The 26,791-nt window shown below is 38.3% G+C and overlaps 1 protein-coding gene and 1 long non-coding RNA gene across 3 annotated transcripts; one reads left to right on the forward strand and one right to left on the reverse strand.

Moving 5' to 3' along the window:
• Nucleotides 1–418: 418 nt before the first annotated feature.
• On the forward strand, nucleotides 419–25,833 carry LOC115922774 (ecto-NOX disulfide-thiol exchanger 1-like). Of its 2 annotated transcripts, XM_030982395.1 has the most exons (13): nucleotides 419–555; nucleotides 9,431–9,526; nucleotides 9,967–10,398; nucleotides 12,024–12,233; nucleotides 12,889–13,110; nucleotides 13,641–13,752; nucleotides 15,143–15,243; nucleotides 17,326–17,432; nucleotides 21,793–21,940; nucleotides 22,743–22,990; nucleotides 23,675–23,746; nucleotides 24,305–24,410; nucleotides 25,094–25,833. In XM_030982395.1, the coding sequence occupies exons 1-13, from the start codon at nucleotides 438–440 to the stop codon at nucleotides 25,339–25,341; spliced, it is 2,220 nt and encodes a 739-aa protein (XP_030838255.1). In that variant the 5' UTR covers nucleotides 419–437; the 3' UTR covers nucleotides 25,342–25,833. The 2 variants fall into 2 exon arrangements, with proteins under 2 accessions (XP_030838255.1, XP_030838256.1); XM_030982396.1 differs by lacking the exons at nucleotides 419–555; nucleotides 9,431–9,526 and adding an exon at nucleotides 9,533–9,645.
• On the reverse strand, nucleotides 2,143–5,098 carry LOC105438898. Its single transcript, XR_971111.2, has 2 exons — nucleotides 4,836–5,098; nucleotides 2,143–3,971 (listed from the first exon to the last, which is right to left on the reverse strand). It is a non-coding gene; the product is annotated as an uncharacterized LOC105438898 (long non-coding RNA).
• Nucleotides 25,834–26,791: the final 958 nt, after the last annotated feature.

Below are 26,791 nucleotides of genomic sequence, written 5' to 3' on the forward strand. Positions count from 1 at the left end.
GGGGGGGGGGGGGGGGGGGGGGGGGGGGGGGGGTAGTGAGCAAATTTTTTTTTTTTTTTGATCCTCAAAAAAAATTCAATTTGCACCCCCCCCCCTTGAGCGCCAGGGGGGGGGGCCCAACCCCCAAAAAAGGTAAAAATCACGTGATTTTACATGATTTTTTTCTCAAGGGGGGGGGCCCGGGCCCCCCGGGCCCCCCCCTGGATCCGCCACTGCGGGATATTGCTCCTATTCGCTTGAAATTAGGGGCACTGAGGGACACTCTGCCACAATGATCGATGCTTTACTTCGACATTTACTTTTTCTTCTTCTTCTTTTACTTCTTCTTCCAATGTTTTAGCAATTTTCTTTTCTTCTCGTCTCTGCTCTTTTGATTTTTCGTTTCTTTTAAATTTATTGTTTCAGTTTCTTTGGCTTGTCGTAGTCGTCGGGATGTTATGGAACGCGAACTGTGCTATCTGTGCTTGTCAGTCATCCCGTGGGTAATCACTGTGCACATTTCATGTGAATACCGACTAATATTAATGGATTCAGGACGCAGGAATGCTGATTTATGTAAGTAGTTTCACAATTTAATTATTAAGGTTGGAAATTTTCTGACAAGAATAACAAAATTTCCCTAAATATTCTAGATCTTATAGATCTAGTTGGAAATGTGTGGCAGATCTCGGTGACACTTCTGCACTGCACTGGCCATTGGCAAAGCCATCCTAAGTTCTATACGGTACACTAACACAGCTCACTGTGCGCGCGCGTTGGGTTGTGTTGTAAAGGGATCCGGTAACTTTGTCTCAGATTCTGAAACAAAATTCTGGATTTAGCTCATGATGCAATGATAATTATAAACCTTTAGGTCAGTCAGAAACCCCATGACTTTTACAAGCCGATCGCCTGTCTGATTATCAAGATATTTATGATTGAAATTACAAATTTTGAAAAACCGTTCGCCTGACTAGGCACATTCATGGGGCACTAGAGGGCGCTTCGGTCGCGTACGAAAATCTGAATGGCCTTGCTGCAGTGGGTCGGCAACATAGAGATATATACTTAATAAGGCTAGAGTGCGGACTCGTCATACTCGCCCGTTCAAAGCTCTGTGCGCGCATGGAGCGCGGTCCACCATTACTAAGGAGGGCACAACTTCGAGAAATACCCGGATGTTCCCTTCGAAACTGTGCTACTGATATGCAATGTGAAGCTTCATTTTTCGGGTTGATTTATCGGTTTTCGAGTATGAAACGTTATAATTGTGGTATTTTGCATAATGCATGAACCCTACTCATGCCTCAGTCATGGTAGCTAGTGTAGGTCAAGATTAATTACGGGTGTTATGGTGAGGTAAAAGGGACACAAAAAGCTTTTTATATTTCAGTATAGACTATCTTCAATTTTTCTTCCTCTTTGTCAATATAAAACTGTGATATTATGACATCAAATATTACTTGGCTTTCAACCAATCAGAATCAAGCATTTGGGACTTGTATTTGATATTTATGTCATGATATTAACCAAAGTTTTATGCTACAGGGCCAATGCCGGGGGTCAATGTCTTTCTAATTCAGTTATTATGAGAGCCAGGGTTTATTGATTTAAAACACTTTAAAGGTAATATATTCATTTTATGTTTATGGCTATTATAAACAGATTGATACTTATAGATTTGGGATAGAGATGGGTATGTAGATAGCTAGACACATAAATAGATGGATAGATAGATATAATATAGAAGGATAGGTAGATAATGGAAATGCAGATATAGGACGATACTGAAGATAGGAAGAGGGGGAAGGAAAGAATTATACACATTTATTTAAAAAAAATTATGTCATTTACTCATCCAATCATTCATCCATCCATCCAAACATTCTTTTTCTTCTTCTCTCACTCATTTTATATCAAATTCACACCTTATGTCTTTAACCTAATCTATATAAAATCTCTATATGTCTGAAAGAATAATTCAATTTTTTACAGTTCACTATAAATATATATGAATATTCTTTAAAAACAGCTGATCATTGATGTAATAATTATTTATTCACATCACTTTTTTTCTCCATAAATAATATTCTCCTTGATACAGTGTATTTCTTATTTTCTTCATCAACCAGTTTTAGAGAATAAACTTGTAATTCAATTTGAAGGAAAAAAATGAATAAATGAACCTTTTATTACCACACGGCACACGTGTGTTGATATTCTACAGCATAGGCATTTAAGTTTTGACATTTTATTGGACATATATACTGCAATAATACAACACAATCGAAAGGACAGACATTGCAAAAACAACACCTCAGATTTTAGCCCCAAATTTACTGTCACGGATCATAGGCAACACAACCACGACAAATTGATTCGCCACCAAAGACAAGCATTACACATCCCAAAACCGCCACAATAACTCCCAAAACATAAATGTCAGGAGGCCAATGTCTATGTGTCAAGATGTCAGCGATAACGAACACTTTATTAACTAGTCTTGGCTCCAAGCGCACGCAGGCGCGTCACATTTACTAATAATACAAAGACATTTCATCAAGTAATAAATGCAAACCAGAAAAAGTAATTGAGCATATATATTCCAAGTCACCTGTATTGCTATGAAGAACTATAATTTCAAGAAGAGACTTACATCTCAGGATACTGCACTACACTATTCAGTGAAACCTCATAGTAACATGGTCTTTTGACATCATTATTCATCAGGTATAATAATAAATTTGAAACTGATTACCCTCAAATGTACACAGTAGATACAACAAGTCAAAGAGTGCACAATCTTATGGGTTTACATCTAGTGACATTATTCCATATAATTGTTCTGTTATCAAATCTCTTCAAAAGCAGTTTTCCATTTTGGAACAAAATTCAAACCTATGTAGTATGTACAAAACGATCTATGGGTGTGTATATGGTGTGCAACTGTGCATTACACAAGCTTTTCAATTGCCACACATCTGTGAATTCTTCTCGTTTATTGAAAATGGGCTCACTTGATGTGAATTTCTTGCTTTTCATCTTTAATGATGTAAATCACTTGGTTGAGAGCAATCCAGACAATGTTATAAAAAAGGCCTACATGTTTATCTCAGGTTATCCATACTGTACCTGCAGAATCAAAGCACATGTAGAGTGCAAATAATTTGCAAAAATTATAGCAACTGAATCAGATACAGCAGGTACATGTACAATTATGAAGCTTATAGAGTAAATATTCAAATACAGTGTACCTCACAACAACTCAAATTCAAGTACATTTTGTTTAACCCCTAATTTCATCAACTCTTCTAAGTTCCACTTTAGTTTGCCTTCGTGTAAAGTTAACAAACAGAAAATTATGGTTAGGTTGTGCAACTGTCACAATGTGTCCCAAGAATTTTATTTCATTACACAGAACAAAAGTCTCAGATTGTTCTGTTTTTTTAAAAGATTATTGAAAGCTCTCTCCAGTTTTAACGGCTTCACATTCAATCATCCAGTGGATAAGCTATGCAAACAAGAGGCAAAATATAAAAGACTGATCTGTCTTTGTAGTTTGTACGAATGAAGTTCTATGTTTTGGTTATTTTCCTGAAAATGCGTTCTCTCCAAAGTTGTGTTGAAGTAGGTCAAGCTGATCCTGGCTAATGAGCTTGCTTTCGTGGACTTCCTGCAAGAGAGTCCTGGTTTTTCCATCTCTCCTGTTTACCTTGTTTCACCACTTTAAGCTGTTTCTTGGCATCCTGCACTTGCTGTCTGGTTATATTCAGTTTCTAATCAACTCAGACAGAAAAAGAATAGTCATGTTCTTTTGTAATGTCATAGGGTTTCTTTGGAGGCACTGGAACACTTTCGGATGTTGTACATGGTTTTGCTGGGAGTCTTGAGCCATGGGTCTGTTTATAGGGATGATGTCCAGGAAAGACAGTAGGCACAGCTCTAGGAAGGAGATGTGGTGTGTAACATCCTTTCCTCTCTTGGGTGTATTCCTGCATCACAATAAAAGCAAATGGAAACAATAATGAGTTTGTTCTCATAAAATGACAATTGTTTTACTATTCATGCTATTTCATGTGATTTTTAAGACTGAAACTGAAAGCAGCTTCCAGCCAAATAAATAAAATAATGTTATTTGATAGAAATAGTGTAGTGTGCGGTGGGATTTTTAGGCTAGCCTAACGTAGTTGGATAACTCCTGTGATGTGAAATATGGCAGGCTAGCCTGGCTTAGACCAAAAGCTTCAGTCTCTCTATATCGTCGGTTGTTCTACTGAGACTGCGTCTGGCTCCACTAGACCTCTGATTATATTATGGGGAATGTCAACAAATGTCAGTTCTATTAAAGAAATGACCCATATCAGACAGTTATTTCTGTCTAGCCTGGCTTTGCCTTTCGGGCTTTAGAAATTAGAGACTAGAGTTTAGATCTAGAGTCTATCTAGATCTAGAGTCTATCCTAGATCATGTAGATCTAGTTAAAATATAAAGAAGTTGACATTTGATTTTTATCTTGAAATTAGATAAGATAAAATTAATTATATCATTTTATTCTAGACTTTTCTTTAATAGAATCAAGCTCATGGAGTTATATTTCCGAGTTGGACTCTCTGGCTCTTGGAGTTGCGAGCGACTCCAGCGCAGCAGAATTTTCCCATCACCGTCCCCAGAACCTTAACCCATGCCTGCCCCAGCCCGGCGGGCGTGGACTGGCGCGCTCCGCTGCTGCAGGAGCTGCGGTGGCTTGTCATGAGACAACCCGGGCCGGGTACAGACTACAGTACAGTCACTGCATAAACTACATTTTTAGCTCTAAAATGTCCTTATTAATCAACATAACATTAAGAAGAACTTACTTGTGAACTATTATGCAGTTCCCTTTCTTTCTTGGGTTTGAACGTCCAAATGCAGCGCACGAACCTGGCTTCTCCAAATTTTTCCACGTATGTTGTGCACAGTATCTTGTTGGGTCGTTCGTTTTTCTGCCCTCCTTAGTAATGGCGGCCACCGCTCCAGGTCAACACAGCAATTTGAGCGAGTACGCCCTCTAGTGTTAGTAGTTATATATCTCTATGGTCGGCAATAATCAGCCCAAAACTTGGATATGGGAGGTTGGAAGGATATATCTTTTTTATAATGTTATCCGGTCTTACCCTTAACCATCCTATGTTTAATCTATGTAGGAATAACATGCGAGTACGATAAGAGAAACATCGGGACCATTACTGAAGTAACTTTTAAAATATTAGCTTAGAAATGACCACCAAACGGAAAAAATTGACATTTTTTCCGTCTGAGTTATAAACAATTCACATCTAGGTACACTAATACAAATACGATTTTCTGAAAATTCAGGTATGATTTTTTAAGTTTCTTTCAAGTATATTTCTGCGCATTGCAGCGCCAATATTCTTCACTGCTTCAAAATCACCCTTGATTTTTTTTTTTGCAACGAATTTGATACGAGGTCCGCGAGTGTTCCCCGTTCCTTGCGTGTTGAAAGTTTGGTAAAACATAGTTTGCATTGACTCGCGCACGAAAAAATGGTCAAAAACAAAATGTCAAATGAAGAAATAAACAAGCTTTTGTATAGTTATAAGAGTTCTACCGAGGTTTCTTTGTCGATTTAATTTATTATATAGTCTCAATTAGAATTCAGAATTATCTCACTGAAAAGTTAAGAAACCGACGATGTTCTCGATCGTAGTTATTTTCATTTTGCCAGCAGCCGATCTAGCGTTGTTTGGGCAAAAAGCTAGGCCGCTGCCTTCCCACCGCGAACCTTTCCGAGTCCCGCTAAAATGGCGCGCTGCGGAGCTCCGAAGCTGCGTTGGTATCGCTGCCAACTCTCAGCCGGCTAGCTCCTCACGACGGACCATTCGCGGTATGGTGAGAGTGTGTGTGTGAGGTATGATTTTGGATTCGAGAACGCACGTAACGCAACCGTGCGCGTCATTTAGAGCTGTCGAATGTGTACGACCAATTTTACATGTACGATTTTTAGTACAGATACTTGGTCAGTTTTCTTCTTATATCTTTGGTTTTACAACATTTAAAAATATAATTTCTTCAAATCTGCTCCTGACTCGGTTCAGATTAATTGTCTGATGTGTTTTCAAGTCAATTTTTTGAATATATTTTTTTGCATGAATTTGCCTAGCCTGACGGTTTTCATAACACTAGACTCTAGGGCAGCGTTTCTCGAAACCGTTATAACTTATAAGTTCACCGGCATCCCATTGAAACGCGTGTATTAAGTTTAACACGCGTTTCAATGGGATGTCGGTGAACTTGTAGTTATGACGGTTTCGAGAAACGCTGCCCTAGTCTACAGTCTATTGGGGAAAACGAGCATGGTAAAACCGGTCACTCAAAGATTTTTACTTTTTTTAGGTACTTCTTGATCATTTTGAAGCGCGATTTTTTTTAGGGCTTTAATATTACACCATATCACAGACACTGATAACACGTAGGGCCGTGTATCTCAGATCAGGGATATGTGAGTTTAAATGGATTCTCCATCTAACAGAGCCCTTTGAAGCACTCCGCGGCACCGAGAGTCTTTTTTCCCCCTATCATAATCCCCTTAATCCCCCACCCGGACCGCATAGCTCGTTAATCTCACCCCCAAACTGAGTGACATAGGGCTCGCGAAATGCATTGTTGGAAATACACATCGGCTGCTATCAACAAAAATAGCGGAGTACAGTAGGAAAGAGTATTTGGTAGGCGACGATTTAGACTTTCTGACTGATTTTGAGGAAGATTTGATTCTTGAGGCTGGTGTATGGGAAGTTGGAGACCAATACAAGTTATGCACGTGTGACATTCCACCAACGGAAAATCTTATTCGTTGCAGCGAACCAGAATGTACGGTTAGATGGTTTCATGTCGTGAATGCGATATGCATGGGCCACAAAGCATAGATAGTTGATACTAATGCGTATTGACTACTAGCACTGCAGTACGTTTAAATAGGCAGCATTTGAAATACATGAATAGTCAATACACTCACAACATACAAATGCACATAATGATCCCGATGCGGTTGATCGGCAAGTTTGACAGTAGACTCACAATTTTAATTTTTAAATTATTCTTTCTAACATCGGAAAGTTGAACAAATTGTATTTTAATGCCCTTTAGGTGTCATCAATCGTCACTAAAGTACTGCCTTTGAATGAAATCAGTTGGAGTTTTGTACAGTGGCGTTTGAAATGTTGGAATTAAGAGCACCCAAGAGGGCCAGGGTAGTAATGCAGCTGCAGCTATGTGTGTTTTCAACCAACAACATCCAGCATGTACAGCCCAGCGAGCACGGCCGCTTTCGCATCGCCGGCCCGTACTCGGGGTGAAAAGTGGTGATGAATTGACAACTTCTAACCCTCGTTAAACCAAATGCGCAAATATATAACACAATTTCATTTAGTTATTTTAAGGGATAAACTTATGGACTTCCTTCCTAGCTATGTAAAAATTTCGGAAACTTTCGGAAAATGTCAATAATTAGAAGAGAACGTGATGATGATGAGAAACTTGCATTTACTCTAACTCATGATTTCCTTGGTCGATTTCGCTGGTTCAGATGGCTACGTCTTCAGTAGAGTTATCCGAGCACAGCGAAAGCATTTGATAACCAATAGAAGGTTGCATTGTGCCATACGTTGTCGATTCTTTACTTTATATATTAGAGCTATATACATCTTCAATGAATATGACGTCATTTTCTCGGTGACTCGCATGGCTTCAAAGCCTTTTTTTTACGACCAAGTGTTTGGAGAGCGTTGCGTAACACTTCGTACCATTTGGATCGCCAGAGGGCATCTGTGGTCTGATAAGGGCGGCTGTTGATGGATTTGATGGCTGAAGAGGGTTACATTACTTGTTGTTACGCCAAGTTAATCTTCAATATCTGTCCCTCGGGAAATTCTTTAGAGACGGTATATCCATTTAAACTCACATATCCCTGCTCAGATTTAACATTGTTTAACGATCCCTTTAAAAGCGGAAGGGGTTGGTCTTCGCAAACGGTTTTCAAAATGTGTAATTCCAATCATAAATATCTTGATAATCAGACAGGCGATCGGCTTGTATAATTTATGGGATTCCTGACGGACCTAAAGGTTTAAAATTATCATTGCAGCATGAGCTAAATTCAGGATTTTGTTTCAGAATCTGAGACAAAGTTACCGGATCCCTTTATTTTAAATCAATGCAGCAGGATACCCCAGTGCACACACAATATCTTTGCGTAATTCAGATTGAGATTCCAATTTCTGATCACTCCAGAGGTAGTTTTCGGCACGGCGAGCTCCTGCGTGGGATACCTGCTCCAGCCGCTAGTACAGTGCTATAGATCAGCGGGGAAACGCACGGCGCGCGCGCTTGCTTCCTATTGTACATGCGGCCGAAAATTGCCTCGCTAGGCCGAAAAAATACCTCCGAAACAGTGAAAATGGAAATATATTCAAAAAATTGACTTGAAAACACATCAGACAATTAGTCTGAACCGAGTCAGGAGCAAATTTGAAGAAATTATATTTTTAATTGTTGTACAACCAAAGATAAAAGAAGAAGTATTCTTACTAAAAATGTCCTTAAACATTCGACAGCTGAAAGTGACGCGCACGGTTGCGTTGCGTGTATTCTCGAAACCAAAATCGTACCTCGCACACACACTCTCACCATACCACGAATGGTCCGTCGTGGGAAGCTAGCGGGCTGGCAGGTTGCCATCGAGACCAATGCACCTTCGGAGCTCTGCAGCGCGCAATTTTAGCGGAACTCAAAACATTCGTGGTGGAAAGGTGGCGGGCTAGCTTTTTGCCAAAACAACGCTAGATAGGCTGCTGGCAAAATGAAAATAACTACGATCGAAAAAAAACATCATCGGTTTCTTAACTTTTAAGTGAGATAATTCTGAATTCTTGTTGAGACTATATAATAAATTAAATCGTAAAAGAAACCTTGGTAGATCTCTTATAACTATACTTTTGTTTATTTCTTCATTTGACATTTTGTTTTTTTGAGCAATTTTTTCGTGCGCGAGTCAATGCAAACTATGTTTTACCAAACTTTCAACACGCAAGGAACGGGGAACACTCGTGGACCTCGCATCACATTACATTCCAAATATCACTTATTAAAAGATACTGCAAGTTTAAACGTATTTCCAATTAATATAAAAGTAACTTGTGAGTAGACTTCTCAAAGCACCCCTAGTCTGTACACACATTAGCAAGGAATGGGGCCACAAGTCCAACTTGGGTTCTGTTTGCTGGAGTTTATGTTATTCCATATTTTTATTCACACTCCTTATCTGCTAGCCCATAGAATTCCAGGTAAAGTTATTTTAGGTTGATTTTATACTTTCTAACCAAACACAAAATATCTTTATAAAGTGATTGTAAATTTGATTTTTTTGTTTTTTTGTTGTTGGTTTTCTTTACAGATGGTAGAGATGGTGCAGATCCAGGTTCCAACAACATGCCATTACAGTTCTCCGCCAAAAGTGGGCCAAAGGTCATAGAGAAAACCTATGATGAAGGTTTGTGGGAAAAAAAAAGAAGATTGTTGGAATTTAAAACATTTGACAGAATTCAAGTTTGCGAACAAATGGAGTAGGTCAATTAATACATCTGGTAGAAACTACAGAATGGTAGAATGGTAAGACCCGGCATATGCAGTTCTCTTTTTAGTCTTAAATGCCTTTGATGTTTCTCCTAGATATTGACAATCTACAAATTTCTGGATGGGAATTATTTAGAAGCAAGTGCCTTTCAGAGCAGTACTGTAATGGGTTTAAATAAAAATGAAATAACATCTGTCTAACATTCAATCATATCTGAATCATTGCATTCATGCATACATGTATACATGTATGAAAGCCTTTCATAATCAGAATTTTAGCTAATTCTTGTAGAGATCTTATCCTCACATCCCGTTTCCCATTTTGATTTAATTCCTAAATTTGTTGTCTCCCTGCAGACCGAGACAACAAATCCTCAGGCAGAAGACTCTCTACTCCAGACCAGGGCTCGCAGCACATGTGGGAAGGGGGCGGAGCCATGGGTTACCAAGACAACTCAATGAACGATCCCGGAGCAATAATGATGATGGGCGGCGGCGGTGGTTCAATGTTGCCCGGGTTAGGCCCGGGTTTTGGTGGAATGGGACCTGGTTTTCCAGGCCCAGGCCCTATGGAGGGGCAGGACTTCATGCAGGGTGGTCCTATGGGCCAAGAGATGGGTCCTATGATGGGACCGATGATGGGACCGATGATGGGACCGCCCATGGGTGGACCTATGGGCATGGGCGATATGGGCATGGGCGATATGGGCATGGGCGATATGTCTGGTAGTGGTCCAAGGAAACCGGTCCTGCACTTTGCTGACTTCACCCTCTTCCCCCCTACTGTGCGTAAGTATTGGCTTCTCCATCTTTTCGTTTCTGATTTCCACTTGTGTGTGGATAAAAAAATAGCACTTTAAACCTCAAGTATTTGCTCCAGTGACAATCCTTAGGGCTCAAGGCTTTATTCATCAAAGATATGGGGTTGGAGTTAGGATTGCAATTGGGTTTCAGTCAGGTCAGGTTCATAGTTAGGGTGAAGTATAATGTTTGGTTCAGGGTGAAATAAAGAAATTGGTCAGTGTGGATATTGACTGTGAAGCAGTTGCTGTGGGAGTGAGTGTGTCTCGTAACTCCCAAAACGCTTTTCTCCTTTTAGCAAAATGGTCACTCGTATCCAAATGATTGATCTTGTAAAGGAAATCAAGGCCCACCATAGGTAGGAGAGCGCCCTCTCTGTTGTAAGACCACCTTCGTCAGAGGTCAACCTCCTAACTTTTCTAACTAATTTTATTTTATGTTTAAACCCTGTAAACTGTTGGAGTCGGTCCACTGATAAGTGGACTGCCAACCTTTTCATCTTGTCAGAATTACCATAATTAGGTAGCTAAATGAACTAATGTGTTTAAATGATTTTGCAATCAATTCCTCATTTTCATTCATTTTTTCATTTTCGTCACCAAATTATACTTATTTGCACAGAGGGCAATTCCACGGTAACGGAAGGACACTCGGACAAGATTTTTGAACTTCAGGTTCATACTAAAAGAAATGTTTTATTAGTATGTATTAAACTATGGGGAACAAAATGTGTTTCAGTCAAGTGGAAAGCTTCATCAACTTCACAAAGTTTGGATAAACACTAATTAACTGGAAAAACCATGTCCATTTTTATGTCCTTCCGTTACCGAGATAATTAATATGCACATTCTTAAACTACTTAACTATAATGACAATTTTTTTGGGGAGAATTAAAGGCACTTATATAGGTATTATATCTGTACTGTTTCACATCTTATACTAATAAAACAGTTCTTTTAGTATGAACCTGAAGTTCAAAAATCTTGTCTGAGTGTCCTTCCGTTACCGTGGAATTGCCCCAGAGTAAAGAGCTTGACACTTGATACAAATTTTCATGTATACACTGACTGTGAACATGACGGACAAAGAAAGTGGACAACATATACAGTTCCTCATTCTACCCTCAACGATTGCTAAGGTAGACAAAGGAACATCCCTTCACTGCTATTATGTAAAAATCTGTAGAACAGGTGTCACATGCATATTCACCTTCTCTCCAGATTTTTACATAATAGCAGTGAAGGGATGTTCCTTTGTCTACCATAGCAATTGTTGAGGGTAGAATGAGGAACTGTATATTTTGTCCGCTTTCTTTGTCCGTCATGTTCATAGTCACTATGAATATGATGGACAAAGAAAGCGGACAAAATATACAGTTCCTCAGGTAGATAAAGGAACATCCCTTCACTGCTATTATGGAAAAAGGCGAATAAGCACGTGACACCTGTGCTACACATTTTTACACAATAGCACGAAAGGGATATTCCTTTGTCTACCTAAGGAACTGTATATTTTGTCCGCTTTCTTTGTCAGTCATGTTCATAGTGAGTGATATCAGTGGATTGTAGTAAGTCCACCTTCATGAACAAGGACGTTTAATGTTCTACCTTCAGACCAAGGCCCACCACCGGTAGGAGAGCGCCCTCTTGGTTGTAAGACCATCTTCGTTGGAGGTCAACCTCAGAGTATGACGGTCGAGATGATGCTCGAGCTCTTCACTAAATACGGAGGCGAGATCATCAATATCCGACAAGGAAAGAGAAACTTCTGTCACGTCCGCTTCAAGGATGAACAAGCGGTCGACAAGGCCATGTTTGTTTCGGGTGAGTGTCACTACTCTGTTCAGTCCTGACCAACATAAGCCAGTAAGAGTTGAAACTGTTTTTCTGCAAATTGAGAGGTTTTTGACCTGGGCCCTGTCTTTAATACCAAGAGTTAATATCAATCGCAACCATGTACAAAAGAAATAGAAGACGGCAAACTTGCGATTGATTGGCAGACTTGCGGTTGATTGGCAGACTTGCAGTTGATTGGCAGACTTGCGATTGATTGGCGGACTTGCGATTGATTTGGATCAGACGCAACTCTTTGTAAGACGGAGCCCTGGTGTTGTTGGGATCAGTTGGGGCACCGACCAAATGTTGCAATTTAAATCATTGCTTTGGAAATGGAATCTAAATGACATTAGAGTCAAATATGTTAACTTGAATGCTGGTTATGTAATTAGATTATGGGGGGGGGGGGGGGGGAATGTCAAGAAGTTGTTTGGATAGGTTGAGTATGTAGTGCATAATCATCAGTGTTTAATTTAAGGTATTTAAGAAATACCGGTAATTAAAATAAAAACAAAATGACTTGATCTTGCAGACATTAAAAAGTATTGCACAATGAAATGGATCTGTGGGACTATACACACATGTGGCACCAAACGTTGGTTAAAATGTTTTTGATTAATTCTAGTCATCTTTCATTCTCCAGGCTACAGAGTGCGAATCGGTGCAAACATTGACCCGCCTAACAACGGACGTCTGCGGTTGGACTTTGCAGAGAACCGCGATGACCAGTACGAATTTGAGTGTGACCAGCGGCGCAGGGCCAGAGAAGCAAGACATGCTTACACAACCGTTACGCCAGAAGAACCTGCCGTTAACCCTAGGTACACGCCCGGGGAGAGCTCCACGCTACTTTCAAAAATCAAAGGTAGGGAACAAACACAGTCATATCTGCATCAGCAACCACCTCTATAGAAAGCCCACCCGTCTATAAAAATAACATTTCATGTTTCCCTGATAACGATCCAATCATTGAAACATGATTTAAGAAACCTGTGTGTGAAGACCACCTGCCTATAAAGATCACTTTAATTTGTCTCATGTGGGTGGTCTATTCATACAGGTTTCACTGCTGTAGTTTGTGGTAGGGGTACTGGTAGTGGTAATGGTAGTGATAGTGGAAGGTGTAGTGGTAGTGGTAGTGGTTGTGGTGGTAGGAGTAGTATTGATAGTTGTAGTGGTAGTCGCAGTAGTTGTGATGTAGTGGTAGTCATAATTATAAGTATGTTATATTCAAGGCGGGAGGAGGGGGGGGGGGGGGGGGGCTGTGGTATTCAGAATGAGACCAACTAGGCATCTTCCATTCAAATTTTCATCTTATGTTCGAACTAAACATTAACTTCTAATTGACTTCAGAGATTATATATAAGAACATCTGTACAATTTTTCCTCTCCTAGATGGCGAGTCGTTCCCCCAGGCCGCTAACATGCTTGTGAACTGGCTGGAGAGGGGAGAGTGTGACAAGAGAAACTCAGCTCAGTTCTACAACTTGGTGAAGTCGACACATACGTGAGTAAAAACCGATTGCTAGCAATGCAATCTTAATGCAAAAATCTGTTTTTGTTGGGCGATTTTTGTAGTTATCTATAATACTATGGCTTTATATGAAGTCATAGTACATAAGAGTTAGAGCCATTTGCTAATAGCACATTCCGTATGAAAATTTTCTTTCCTGTTCGACTTGTTGGTTGGTTTGCACATGTATAAATCTTATTGTAGAATAACTGCAGATTTGAAAGGTTTCAGAGAGTAGTGTTTGGAGGTAGTGCCTCGGACCTTGCTGTCCAGTTGGTTCCGGCAAGCAGAGGCATTGTGGGAATCTTATAGTTTAATTTTTTTTTTTCTTAAAAGTTTAATATTTCGTGCAGGTCTGACGTCTGAAATTGATATAAGATACTACATTCTACCAGAAAGCTGAAACTCAACATGTGTGTGTTCATTCTTGACTTTCAGTCATAAATATCTTGATACAGTATTAAATGAGCAATTCACTTATAAAACTCAGAAATCAGTCGCCAGCTATCCACTTTCAGAACACAACTAAAGACAAACCTATTTCATATTGCTTACAATTAGTCACTGCTTTTTTGTCTTTCCAAGTTAGAATAATGAACAGAATAATTTTTCAGTCTCATCAGCGACTTTATTTAGGCAGTTGACTAGATATTGGCGCTTTGTAAATTCCTGGATTGGAATTGGAATACAAGAGTATGAAATGGTTCAGAGGATTTCAAATCTGGCCAAATGTCAATTGCAAAATGGTGGATCTGATGTGAACAGTAGTATCCATTTTAAAAGTCATCCATGGTGTGATGAATATTACAGTGTACACCACTACCCTTTATTTTGATGATTTCAAATCTGGCCAAATGTCAATTGCAAAATGGTGGATCCGATGTGAACATTAGTATCCATTTTAATAGTCATCCGTGGTGTGATGAATATTAAAGTTAATTGGTGGTATTCTCAAAAGTGGACTAGCGTTAGTCCATGGTTTAACCTCCGACTAAGTATGGAATGCTAAGTGTCCATATGAATATATTTTTGAATAATTTGATATGTCCCTAAATTACCATGATAACATAATTATTTCCTAGTTATATTGTTGTTTATTAATTATGTTATTACATTTTATTTCAATTTAGTGACAGATTAAATTATTCAAAAACATATTCATATGGACACTTGGCATTCCATACTTAGTCAGAGGATTAAACCATGGAGTAAAGTTAGTCCGCTTTCGAGAATACCACCCAATAACACTAGCCTTTATTTCTTTGATACCAGGCATGTAAGGAGACTGATTGGTGAGAAAGCTCAGTGTGACCTGAACCTCAATCAGTAGTCTGCTTTTGAGAATACCACCCAATAACACTAGCCTTTATTTCTTTGATACCAGGCATGTGAGGAGACTGATTGGTGAGAAAGCTCAGTGTGACCTGAACCTCAATCAGATACAACAGCAGTACAGGATGCAGGTCATTGGACTCATTACACAATGTAAGTCAGGCTTCACACTCTTTCTTGCATCCCCTGCAACAGTTCACTCCGTCAAGACCCCATGGGTCACAAAACTTGTCATCAGTGACAAATGACAGTTTTTGTTATAAGCTACTGAAATCCTTGCTTCTGATTGGTTATCAGCAGATTTGTCATTGATTTTTGTCATTTGTTATTGAGAAAAGGCTTTGTGAAACAGGTCCCAGTTCTATCGCCAAACTGACTCTAGAATGTTTCCAAAGCAACTCTAGAACGTTTCCAAAGTAACCGATCCTTGGCCATCCTGCGCAATGTCATTTTTGTTGTTCAGTCCTTTGTTTAGCTGGTGTCGGTATTGTCAGTATGCCTGGGATATATTAAAATCGTTATTTCCCCCTCCCATGCTACAAAATTTTTTAATCCCATTCATGATCAATCCATTATGCCTTTTTCATTAAAATAACAACAAAAAAGAACGGCAAAATGATATGTCCTGAACACAGTACGCTTTACATTTTGTATCTTAAGGGATAGGCAAATTGAAAACTTCAGATGACCATTAAATTTGGGGAAGATTCGGGTAGTTGAAAATAAATGGCAAAATTCATTCATCCAGGTCAAACATGCATCTTTTCAGGTCGAGTATTATTGACTTTTTAATGTTAAGGTAGCTTTAGATGAAGGTAAGTATATTGAATTGGATTACAAAATTTAGTCAAAAAGGAAAAGTCATGATTGATTTTGAGGGAGAAATTGTGCTACCAATTTATGGAAAGGTTTGGTTCAAGAACTAGTTATTTTTCTTTTTCTGTCACTAGCTCATTTATGTCATAAGCATCAAATTGATCAAGAAAAATAATTCAAAAGAAGAAACAATTACCGGTAAACAAAAAAGAAGAAAATGACATCAAGTTCTACTTTGCAGTTTTGTGTACATTTGACAAACTGATAAGGTAAAAGATATAGGACAAAATTCTCTTTGCATAAACGAAATGGTACTAGTTGTATCTAGATATTATAATTTAATTACCGTATAACAATAGTAATACGATATTATATAATAATATAATAATCATAATACTGGATAATACCTGTGGTTTGTCAAAAGAGGATCTTGTATTTTAAATATCATTGTTGATTTGACCTCAGCTTTACAGTTACACATTTGGAATCTGACTGTATTTTACTTACCAATTCTTAACGTGGTAAATTAATTTTTTCTTGGTTAATTTACTGCACATGTGACAGACTTCAGACTGATATATCTTTGATTGTTTAAATAATCGGACCCCTTTATCCTGGAGAAGAAAAAAAAAGCCATGCTAAATTTATCAGCGTTCTCAATCGAGGTGACGGTACACATTTGGTTTGCTATGAATGACTTTAGGAGACAGATGCCATTGCTGTTGTTTTTTTTATTAACTTTTATTAACTGATGTGCACAAACAGAAGTGTAACAGTCTGGTAAGAAACGTTTACAGGTCATCAACGGAAGGGAATATTAAGAAGTTGAATTGAAATTGGATCTGAATTATATTTATGTAATTATTTTGGGGTTGAAAGATGAAGCTACTATAGAACTGAGATAACTTCAAGGCTCTTTAAAAAAAAAGAAAAAAAAAAAGGATTATTTGATGATCGATGTATTCCCCCAATGGTCAGAACCCCAGAATTAGTTTTGAAGCTTAGTTTTATTGCGCCTAAGACAGTCACTACTCCATAAACATTGAATTGTAATCACACATTTAACGTTTGAGAACTTGGGGTATTTTACCAATCAAATTGAAAGAGGTGGGGGTAGATTCCACTCTCTCCCCCTCCCTCAGAAAAATTGTCATTCATGCACATAGTTGCCATGTTTGTTTCTTTGTTTTGAGGGCATATCCGGCTTAATGTCTTGCCGTTAAATTGCTTTTTAGTGTTTAAGGATATAAAAATCAAATAAACCCATCAACAATCTTGATCCTTTAAACTTCAGAATGTTCCCTTCCAACAACCCGTATTTAATTTAAAATAAAAAAACAAGAAAAAGAAAATGCTGCCATATTTTGGCAATCTCTGTTATCTGTTTTACCTTTCCCCCTTGGCCGTGATGATACAAAGACACTCTGATCGAGCAGGTATTAATGAGTGCATGTAAGCAGAAGGTGTGGGACCATTTCACCAAGGCACAGAGGAAAACCATTGAAGGCTGGAAGCAACAGACCAAGGTAGGTGCTAGGCAGGGGCAATTTGTAATTTGTTTTCAAAGACAGAAAGGTGTCGGTGATCATTGATACATGTATGGAAGGAGAGTCTGCTGAGAGCCAGAAGGGCGATAGTTGCAGGTGCTCTGAAATACGCTCAGGCGACAGTTGGTTTTGTCAAAAGGTTTAGGTTTAGGGTTAGGGTTGCAGTTGGGTTCTAGGCCATGTTTAGGGTCAGTGTTTAGGTTTAGGGCTAGCGTAGGTTACGCAATGGGTTAAGAAATCAGCTGGCGTATGATAATAACTGCAGAACAATTGACACTAGAGCTTGTGCCATACACCCTGCCACGCAGAAGAGTCGCTGTTCATTGAAATTTGCGTTTAAGAATAGTGTGCTGAAAGCAACAGAGGCAGTACCCTTCTGACTCTCTGCAGACAAGTTCCTTCTTGCCCATATCATTATGGACATTTGAAAGTATCTACTTGTTGTCGATATTCACAAGAGATATCAAACTTTACCTTTTCACTTCAAATGGATTTTCATGTTCAGAATGAATAACATTACAGGTCTTCAAATTTAGTAATCTCCTGAATCTTAAGATTGTGAATATTCTTAGAGGCTTATTTGCGAAAATCTGTGCTATTGCGAGAGGATAGGAATGTAAAATTGTACTGTCAAACCTGTTTTTAAAGGCCACAAGATATTAAAAGCCAATCAAAAACCGTCTAATTATTGATGGACATGTACAAGAGCAACAACAAAGAGGTTTGTATAAAGGTTTTCTGGGCTCTATCTCTACAGAAGCATACAGAATATTAAAATTTCGATCATGATATGCATAAAGGCAAAACAACCTACCTGTATCATATGATGATTAAGGATAAAGTACCGATTATGTCTACAAGTACTTCTCTTTTTCCTCTTAAATGTAAAATTTGGCATCCATAGTGATTAGTGATGAATGTTTTCAAGTGTTTGTCAATGTAGTGGAAAAACCTGAAAGCACACCTTGAGTAAGGAAAGCAAGCAATAGTCTAGTCTTCAAAAACTGTAGCAGAACTGGTACAGAAACTGGTGATAATGTCAAACTAGCTGTAAAGTCCTTTTAAACTTGGATGGACAGATCTTCACTCCTGATGGACATAGAGAGAAAAGGTTAAAGTTCACTATGGCCATGGATGCAAGCTTCCAGAAGGCGGTTGGAAACCATAAGATTGTAAGAGGTATAAAGTGTGTAGGAGAGGCAGGCAGTGAAGCTTGTAATGGACATACAGCACAATCGACATGGCAGCCATTAAGGAGATACAGAGTTCCGAGGTCAAAGGTAAAAAGAGGTCAAGAGCACCACCTAACAGCGGTCAATGGAGGCTACTGTAAAAGTAAAAGGTAGAATGGTCTTAGTAGAAGTGAAGCTGTCTTGATGGATATACAGAATGATCTGCAGGACAGCTATGCAGGAAGTACACAGTTCAGTTTGGAGGCCAAAGGTTAAAGGGTTGATGAGCATCACTTATTAGTGGTGAAAGGAGGTCATTGTAGCAGGTGGAAGGGTTACACTGAAAGATGCCATTTACACAAGAAGGAACAGGAGGACTAAAATGGTTGGTATTACCAGCGGAATGTTTTTGCAAGACATGGATTCGAGCTATCATTGGTGATACTATTGTTCCAGGCAAGAAAGGTATACCGGTAGAAGTTAGTGATATGCTCTTGTAAAGGATATATGAGTGACCTATAGCTAGCCATCCTGGAGACACAGGCCAAAGGTCAAAGGTTCAAAGATCAAGATGAAGGCACAAGGTCATTACAGATGACCCAAAAGGAGAACGGTTGGTATAAAAATGGAACGTTTGTGTTAGACATGTATATTTCAGGATGGACAGCCAGATTTGTCAAAGGTCAAAGGGTTGTGCAAAAGGGATATGGACACCAGCTGCAATGTACAAGTAGTTTATGAAGACTTTCACTTCAAAGAGGCCAAGAACAATGACAATGAAAGGTAAATGAGTTGATGCTATATTTTTGCAATTTTGCAATAAGGAATTGGAAAAAAGTTATTTTATGGAGTGGTTTTGGGGAGAAATTAAATAAAGATGGTAAGTTGTTAGAAGGAGGTATTTGTAAATGTAGCATACCAGTAGTCTATTTCTGATGTCAAAGTTGTAGGAAATTAATTTGCATGAGTTGTGTACAGTGTTCGACTTTAAATTTTGTTTATTCACAATTTGGTTTGTAAGTATATTAGAATGGGACATATGATTTACAGTCTACTTAAAGTTAAGTCACAGAAACTTTATTTGTAAGCCTATGACTTCAAATTTTATGAATAAAAAAAATCTGTGGTAAGTTGCTAGAAGGACAAAGAATATTGACATGTTTAACCTTTGATAGTTGTATAAGACTTTAGTTTATGTAAGTTAAAAATGTATGGTAAGTTGTAAGAAAGATATGCAGTGTTGATTGTGTAGGACTTGATGTTTTGTGACTCATAAATAAATGGTAAGTTGTTAACAAAGAAATGCAGTTTTATGTCTAATTTCCATAGCAGAGACACATATTTCAAGTTTTGTGACTAAAAAGCCATGGTAAGTTGTAAGAAATTGCATTTCCACAATTATATTAGTTGTGGGAGCTTCACTGTTTTGAATGTCCTCATGTTTTATGAATCACAAAGTTTTTGAAGTTTCAAGACAAAATGTTGCAGTTTCAAATCTCTATTAGTGTAGTAGATTTTGTTTCTGATCTATTTAGCATTCATATTATGTCAAAGTTGAGCTATGATAACAGTAGTACATGTCTTTTTTAAAATATTTTTTGTTGAATAAATGAATCAAGTATTGAAGTATTAGTAATAGTCATTGTTTAACCAGAATTCATATTACTAATGTGTATTCTGCCATATCTTTATTCCATGATCGTACTTTAACCCTTTTGTAACAATTGTGACAATTATTCCACCTTGCATCCATTTTTGTTTCATGACTATATAGCATTTGATGCTAGGAATTTTTAAAAGGTAAATAAGTTTTAATATCTTTAAATTGGCACCACATTGAGAGATTAAAACTAGGCATTTTGAAAACTTTTTGACAACATTCTACCCTGTTACCCTGTGTATATTGTTTTCAGAGACATTGCATTTAAATCTATCACTGTAGTAATAAAAGAATAATAATATTATTGCCAACGTTGTGCAGTTACAATTTGCTCATGGGCAGATAGAGGTCATGTGCACCAAGCCATATGATATGTGGTATCGAGCTGTCAAACTGTGCACATGTCACTTTTTACTTGATAATATACAGTAATACAACCATTTTTGTGTGCACATGTGCACTACAACATCTAAAAGGGGTAAATTATGATGGTAACAATGAAATGGTATATATGGATTGAGCCTACAGACCACCAATTGATATTGCATTGCCAATTTGTATATGGAATTCAGTTGTAAAGCAAGATATTTTGTACATGTTCCATTATTTACTGTATTAGTGAATATTTTGTGATAGTAATGGATACACTGTAGATGTATGTGGCAAATGATATCTCTTTTATTTGGTTTTGATTCGATATTGGTTTACCAGATTAAATATGATTTATTGGGATTTGTTACAATTTTTTTTCTAGATAATGTGGACATATTTACACATGTGCTGACAGTGCTGTATGTACATTGACTATCGTAACTAATCTTGGTGCCTGCAATTGACAAGTATATGTGTGCAGAACGATATATTTGGACAAAATTTGCTTCCTATTCTTCCTAAATCAGAAAGAGGTAACCTCATGGTGAAGTAAAGTCCAATGGCAAATTTTGTATACCCGGTACTTCATTAAGCAATGAAACACAGCTCTGTAGGTAGAAATAGAATTCTTGAAAAAGAATTGATGTTCCTTGTCCCAGAACTGTGTGGCAGGGAAGCTTAATGGCTCTGAAGTATTCATTGTTAAAATGATCCTTTTTATACTACATTATGGAGCAAAGTGTGAAGCACTCTGTAACTGCAAGGAAAGGCATTATACCAAATATTCTGCGGATTGAATTTGGATAGATATGAAAAGTTATAAGATGATGAAGCGGATCCTAATCAAATGATTGGTTGGAAGCGTACATGTGACCAGTCATCTATTTTGTCTTACACATAATTTTACTAATGAACGGTCATTGGCAAATACTAATGACCGGTAATTAGTAAAATCATGTTATAAAACATCATTTTTTAAAACAAATGAAACTTCATCTTATAAAACAAATAATTCACATCATTTTCTAAGGTACCGTGTGTGGATAATTCTTACTAATGACCTCACTGCTGTGTATTATTTGTATAATTGTGTATGCTATTACATGCTAATGATTCTCTCTTTGTGCTACTCCAGGAGTTGCGTCAGCAGCAGCAAGAGGAGCTTGGAGTGGGTGAGAAGGGGGAAGCAGAGATGGACCTCTCCGACGAAGAGGACCAGATCGGGACCCAAAGCGGGACCCAAAGCGAGGCCAAGCGCCCCCGTACAGAGTCGATTACCTCAGGTATTTATTTACCTGTGTTTCTCAAATACCAATTGTTTTTCACTTGAAGGAGTAGGAAAAAGAAAAGCAAGTACCCCCCCCCCCCCCCCCCTCCAAAGAGAATCTACCATTGCAGGTATTTAAACCATTACTTGTCATATGCCAGAGTTTTACGTTTAAAACATTTCTCATATTGATCTTCGATGATGTATTTCCCTATTTAATTTTTGTTGTACCTTCATGAGTTTTACATTGACATGCACATATGTAAGTTCATGTACATGTGTCTCTGAACATATTTACTATTCCAGGTATTTATTCCTACTTGTTCCTAGAAAGAGGTGACATCTAGCAGAATTTCACATTAAAAAATTTGGCAATGTGGTATTGATGCTATGCTTTTGTCGTCATGGATGCTATAGTAGTGGCTTTTGGTGCTATATTTACCCATTTACAAAGTTTTACCTTTCTTGATTTTGAAATAAAAGTTCATATACATACTTATATATGTGAATGGAATCCATTATTTCAGGTGTTTACCCTGTTATTGCAGAGAAGGCAACATCTGGCAGAAATTCACACTTAAAAATTAGCATTTTTGTCTTTGTTGCTATGTCAGCCTACACTTACTTTAAAAAAGCAGATATGTAAGAATTTGATGAGAAATGCAAATGCATTTAATCATAATCTTTTTACTTCTGATATTGACATCCATTTATATCGACTGTAGATCTAGATGTAGGTCTTTTCCCTCTTAGGTGGTCATTGCCTTGTCAAATAAATTTTATTATAATCAAGGTATTTTTCTTCTTCTATTGTCCAGACTCTCCCCCCGTGACCATTCAATCAACTTCCTCCGCTCCACGGGATGACCAGCTCCAGCTTCAGGTCCAAGCCCTGATGCATCAGAACAGCGTCCTCAGGAACCAGCTGGAGACCATAAAGGTCAAGGACGAGTCTGCCAGCCTGGCCCCGCCCGGGACCACGCCCAGCGGTGGTGTGCCGATCGCTAACGAGGAGATGGAGACCCAGATCAAAGCCTTGCAACATTCTCTACTCAGCATGCAACAGGTAGGTGACCCAGTAGTCAATGGGCTCAAAGTTCTATGTCACCAAAGGTCAAAGGTTAAGGTTGCAATTAGAGTTGCGATTGGCTTTGGGCTGAGTAGTAGTAGTGGTTATTAAGCATTAATGCTTGTTAGTAAGCAACCAGAGGACCATCGGCTTTAGGTCCTCTCTGAGAGACCTGGTAATGAGGATTAATGCCTTACCAAAGGGCACTAGCGCATCGCCTTGGTTTGGACCCGGGTGGCCGGATTACGAGACCACTGCTCTACCAACTGAATTATCGTGCCTCCCTGACTTTAGGGTTAGGGATAGAGTTAGGGTTGCGATTGGCTTTGGGTTGGGTTAAGGGTTAGGGTTAAGCACAGTATTTCGTCTAGGGTTGAAGTTGGGAATTCAGTTAGTTTAGGAAATTGACTGTAGGGCATTTGTCACCAGGGAAATAATGATCATGACGACATTCTGAACATTCTGTTCCAGTATACAACTTATCACATTATTTCTATGTTCTATTATCGCACTTTGGATGCTATTAACTAGCCTTGCTTTATCCCCAGCAACAAAATTGTTGAGTATATTTGTACAGTCTGTGTTAAACATTGTAATGTTTATCTTTATATTGATTTCTTTCTAGAAATTGTCAACTAATTTAAAAATGAAATTTAAATCAGTTACTTTTCATTTCCATAGCAACTGCAAGATACTAAGAACAAATGGAAGAAGGAAGAATCAATGCGGAAAGATACAGAGGAAAGACTTCGAGTAAGTGGTCAGGCAAACAGAGTGTTAGTGATACTATTTAACATGTTGGTGAATATTTTCAAACATTCTTGTATAGTATTTGTTCGAGATTTCAAGACAACCAATAGAAAAAAGCAATCTGTTTGTAATTTTGTTGTTCTTGTTGCATTTCCCCCCTACCGGTAAATACATTTTGTAAGTGTGGTCAATAAGGAAATATAAAAGATGGACATTTCTCTTTTAGTAATGAACAGTAATATTTAAGGCCATAACATTTCAATATGCTTTATCAATCAGTGTATGATAGATGTATACATAATTCAACCACTTAATAATTTGATCGATGCACTACAGTTTCATTCTGAAAAATGCTTATTTGTTTATGAGAGTTTTTTTTAAATTTGATATAGTCACAGAGATTTAATCAGTGATTTGTGTGTTCCATTGCTAAACTAGATCTTGTTTCCAGGTATCAGGAGCTCTCCAGAGCTTTTCTAGTTACCGTAAATCGGTCACTGCTCCAATAAACTTTTTTTTTCATTGTCATGCTTATGGTATATTAATGTTTGGTCCATACAGACAGTGGAATCTCAGGTATCGAGCAGGAGTGACTCTAGACAGACGACAGACACAGACTCCAACGAGAAACAAACGACCCTTGACCCCAGGAAGGCTGATATGATCGGTAATTATTGCCAATTTGGCACATATTATTTGAACAGTTTAATTCCAAAAGGAGCTAAATCCATTTGTTGTAACTTTAGAGAAAAAAAGAAATTGTTTACCAGATTTTGTACAGGCATCTGGAAAAGTGATATTAGAAGGTGCTTTTTCATAATTGCTCCCAAAATTTAGGGTAATAATTTTGTTGAAAGACGTCTACAATGAATGTTCTGGTATCAATCACTAAATTTCAGCAAAAGTGGAATTAGCTCCTTTTGGAATTGAGCTCTTCATTTGTTGGTAGGAGTGAGTTAACAGATGCTAAATTACTCATCAACCATGATATTAGCATTTGCAGGTTGAGATGGGGCCAGGAGGGGGAAGTCCGAAATCCAAAATTGCAGGGCTGGTTACCATGTGTCTTCCATTTTGAGAGAACGCTTGATCAGCTGCATTACTTTGGAGACTGCATGCGCCCTATAATATGCGGTGGGCTATTGATAAAAGCATCTTACGTGGGTTCTTAGAAGCTTATTTACAGTTTTGTGGAAGAGCTGCAGGTGTCCTTGTTAAAATCTGTTGTAACTCACAGGGGTTTTAGAGATTTTTAATTTATTTGTGGTTATTTTAGAGGTATGTGTAGTCCCACACAATGCACATCATGTATTTGATACTAACATCACCCCAAACTCTTGTCTTCTCCAGGTCTACTAAGCATCTTCCTTCACGTTCATCCCTTTGGTGCATCAACAGAGTACCTGTGGTCTTACATGCAGCGTATCAACCCCTCCGTCACCATAAACGAGATTGAATCTCTCATGAACTCCTACCCGACCATCTTTAGACAGGATCTCTTTGGGGTCGGGGCCTCGCTGGAAAAGCGGTGGCGCTACACGGCCTTTTCTAAATTCTCGGACCTGAAATCTGGTGTTGTAGACAACGGTGGTTCGTGAGGATGTACGTTGTTTGGACCCACTCGTGCGATACAGGGAAAAGAGCATTGCTCTGTTGACTATTGATATGGCAGTAGACTCTTTGGACAGTCTTATTCCCAGTATTGCATGGCTAAATGCTACCGTTGAGGTATTGAGATCTCTACATGTATATATGCATAGAGCGTTGACACAGACCGATTGTTCCGGTACAAAGGTACATATTCCAGCAAAAGTAGCTTCGCAGTCCATGACTTACTCTAACAAATTCATCCTGGGATCAAACATTATACTCAAATGATAAGGTGGCGAGTTGCTACAAGTATATCACGAATGTTATATATTCACCTCGAGCTACAACGAATCAGCGAAAATTTTTGAACATGTTCAAAATTTTCACTGATTCGTTGTTACTCGAGGTGAATTCGTTGTTACTCGAAGTGAACTCGCTTACACTCGTAATATACTCGCATTACTTGTAACAAGCTCGCGCTGCACTCTTTATAAGGTAGCTAGTTGCCAAGAGTTACGAAGAGTGCAGCGCGAGCTTGTTACGGGTAATGCGAGAATATTACGAGTGTAGGCGAGTTCACCGTGAATTACAACGAATCGGAGAAATTTTTTGAACATGTTCACAATTTTGGAACTGCTCGCGACTTCGAGGAGAGTCTTGGAATGTTGTAAAGAGTTACGCTAAGCCATACCGAATTGTTTGCGAGTTTCTGCAAGTGCCTCTTTGAGGCAACTCACCACAACTCGGGATAACTCGCTAATACAACTTGGCTAAGTGGGAGCCCTGCTTAAGAGGTTTGACTGCAAATAAAACACAATGTTAATTTTCTTCAATTGTTGTTATTCTGCTTTTTTATGTCGGTGAGAATCAATTATTAACAACTCAAAATCATGTACAGTGTATCTGCATTCTGGCCACTTCTATGATAATATTTTAATTTTATTGGTTGCAAGATATACTGCAGCATATAATAAACAACCATGTCCCTACATATAGTTATGTATGCACCGTAATTATACATATAAAAGCTTCCCTTAAAGAGAAGGTCGAGTTCTGGGAAGTGCATTATGCAAGTGTGGAAGAACATGTAAAAGATGCTCCCAGAAAAGCATGGCTCTTTAAATGCCTTAATATTCTGCATAAAAATCGGGATGGATTTTTATGCCACATGTTTGTGTAGTCCCATATACATCTTAATGTGTACAGTGCTTGTAACTCTACCAAGACTGGGCCAAATTTGTTATCATTTTGATGATTCCAGAACCTTGCAGAAGTTGCAGTACACACCAATACTTTTCTGAACAATTCCACAGTTTCTTTCACAATGCAATCGCGTCACTAGAACTCGACCTTATCTTTAAACCAGCTTGTAAGCATTAGAAAATAACACCTGTAAAAGTAAAAAATAAACATTATATTTTCCTTCTCACCTTTTAACAAGGATATATTCAATTTGAA

This window comes from Strongylocentrotus purpuratus, unplaced genomic scaffold (assembly GCF_000002235.5).
Source record: "Strongylocentrotus purpuratus isolate Spur 01 unplaced genomic scaffold, Spur_5.0 spur5_scaffold_12, whole genome shotgun sequence".
Classification (NCBI taxonomy): Eukaryota; Metazoa; Echinodermata; class Echinoidea; order Camarodonta; family Strongylocentrotidae; genus Strongylocentrotus; species Strongylocentrotus purpuratus.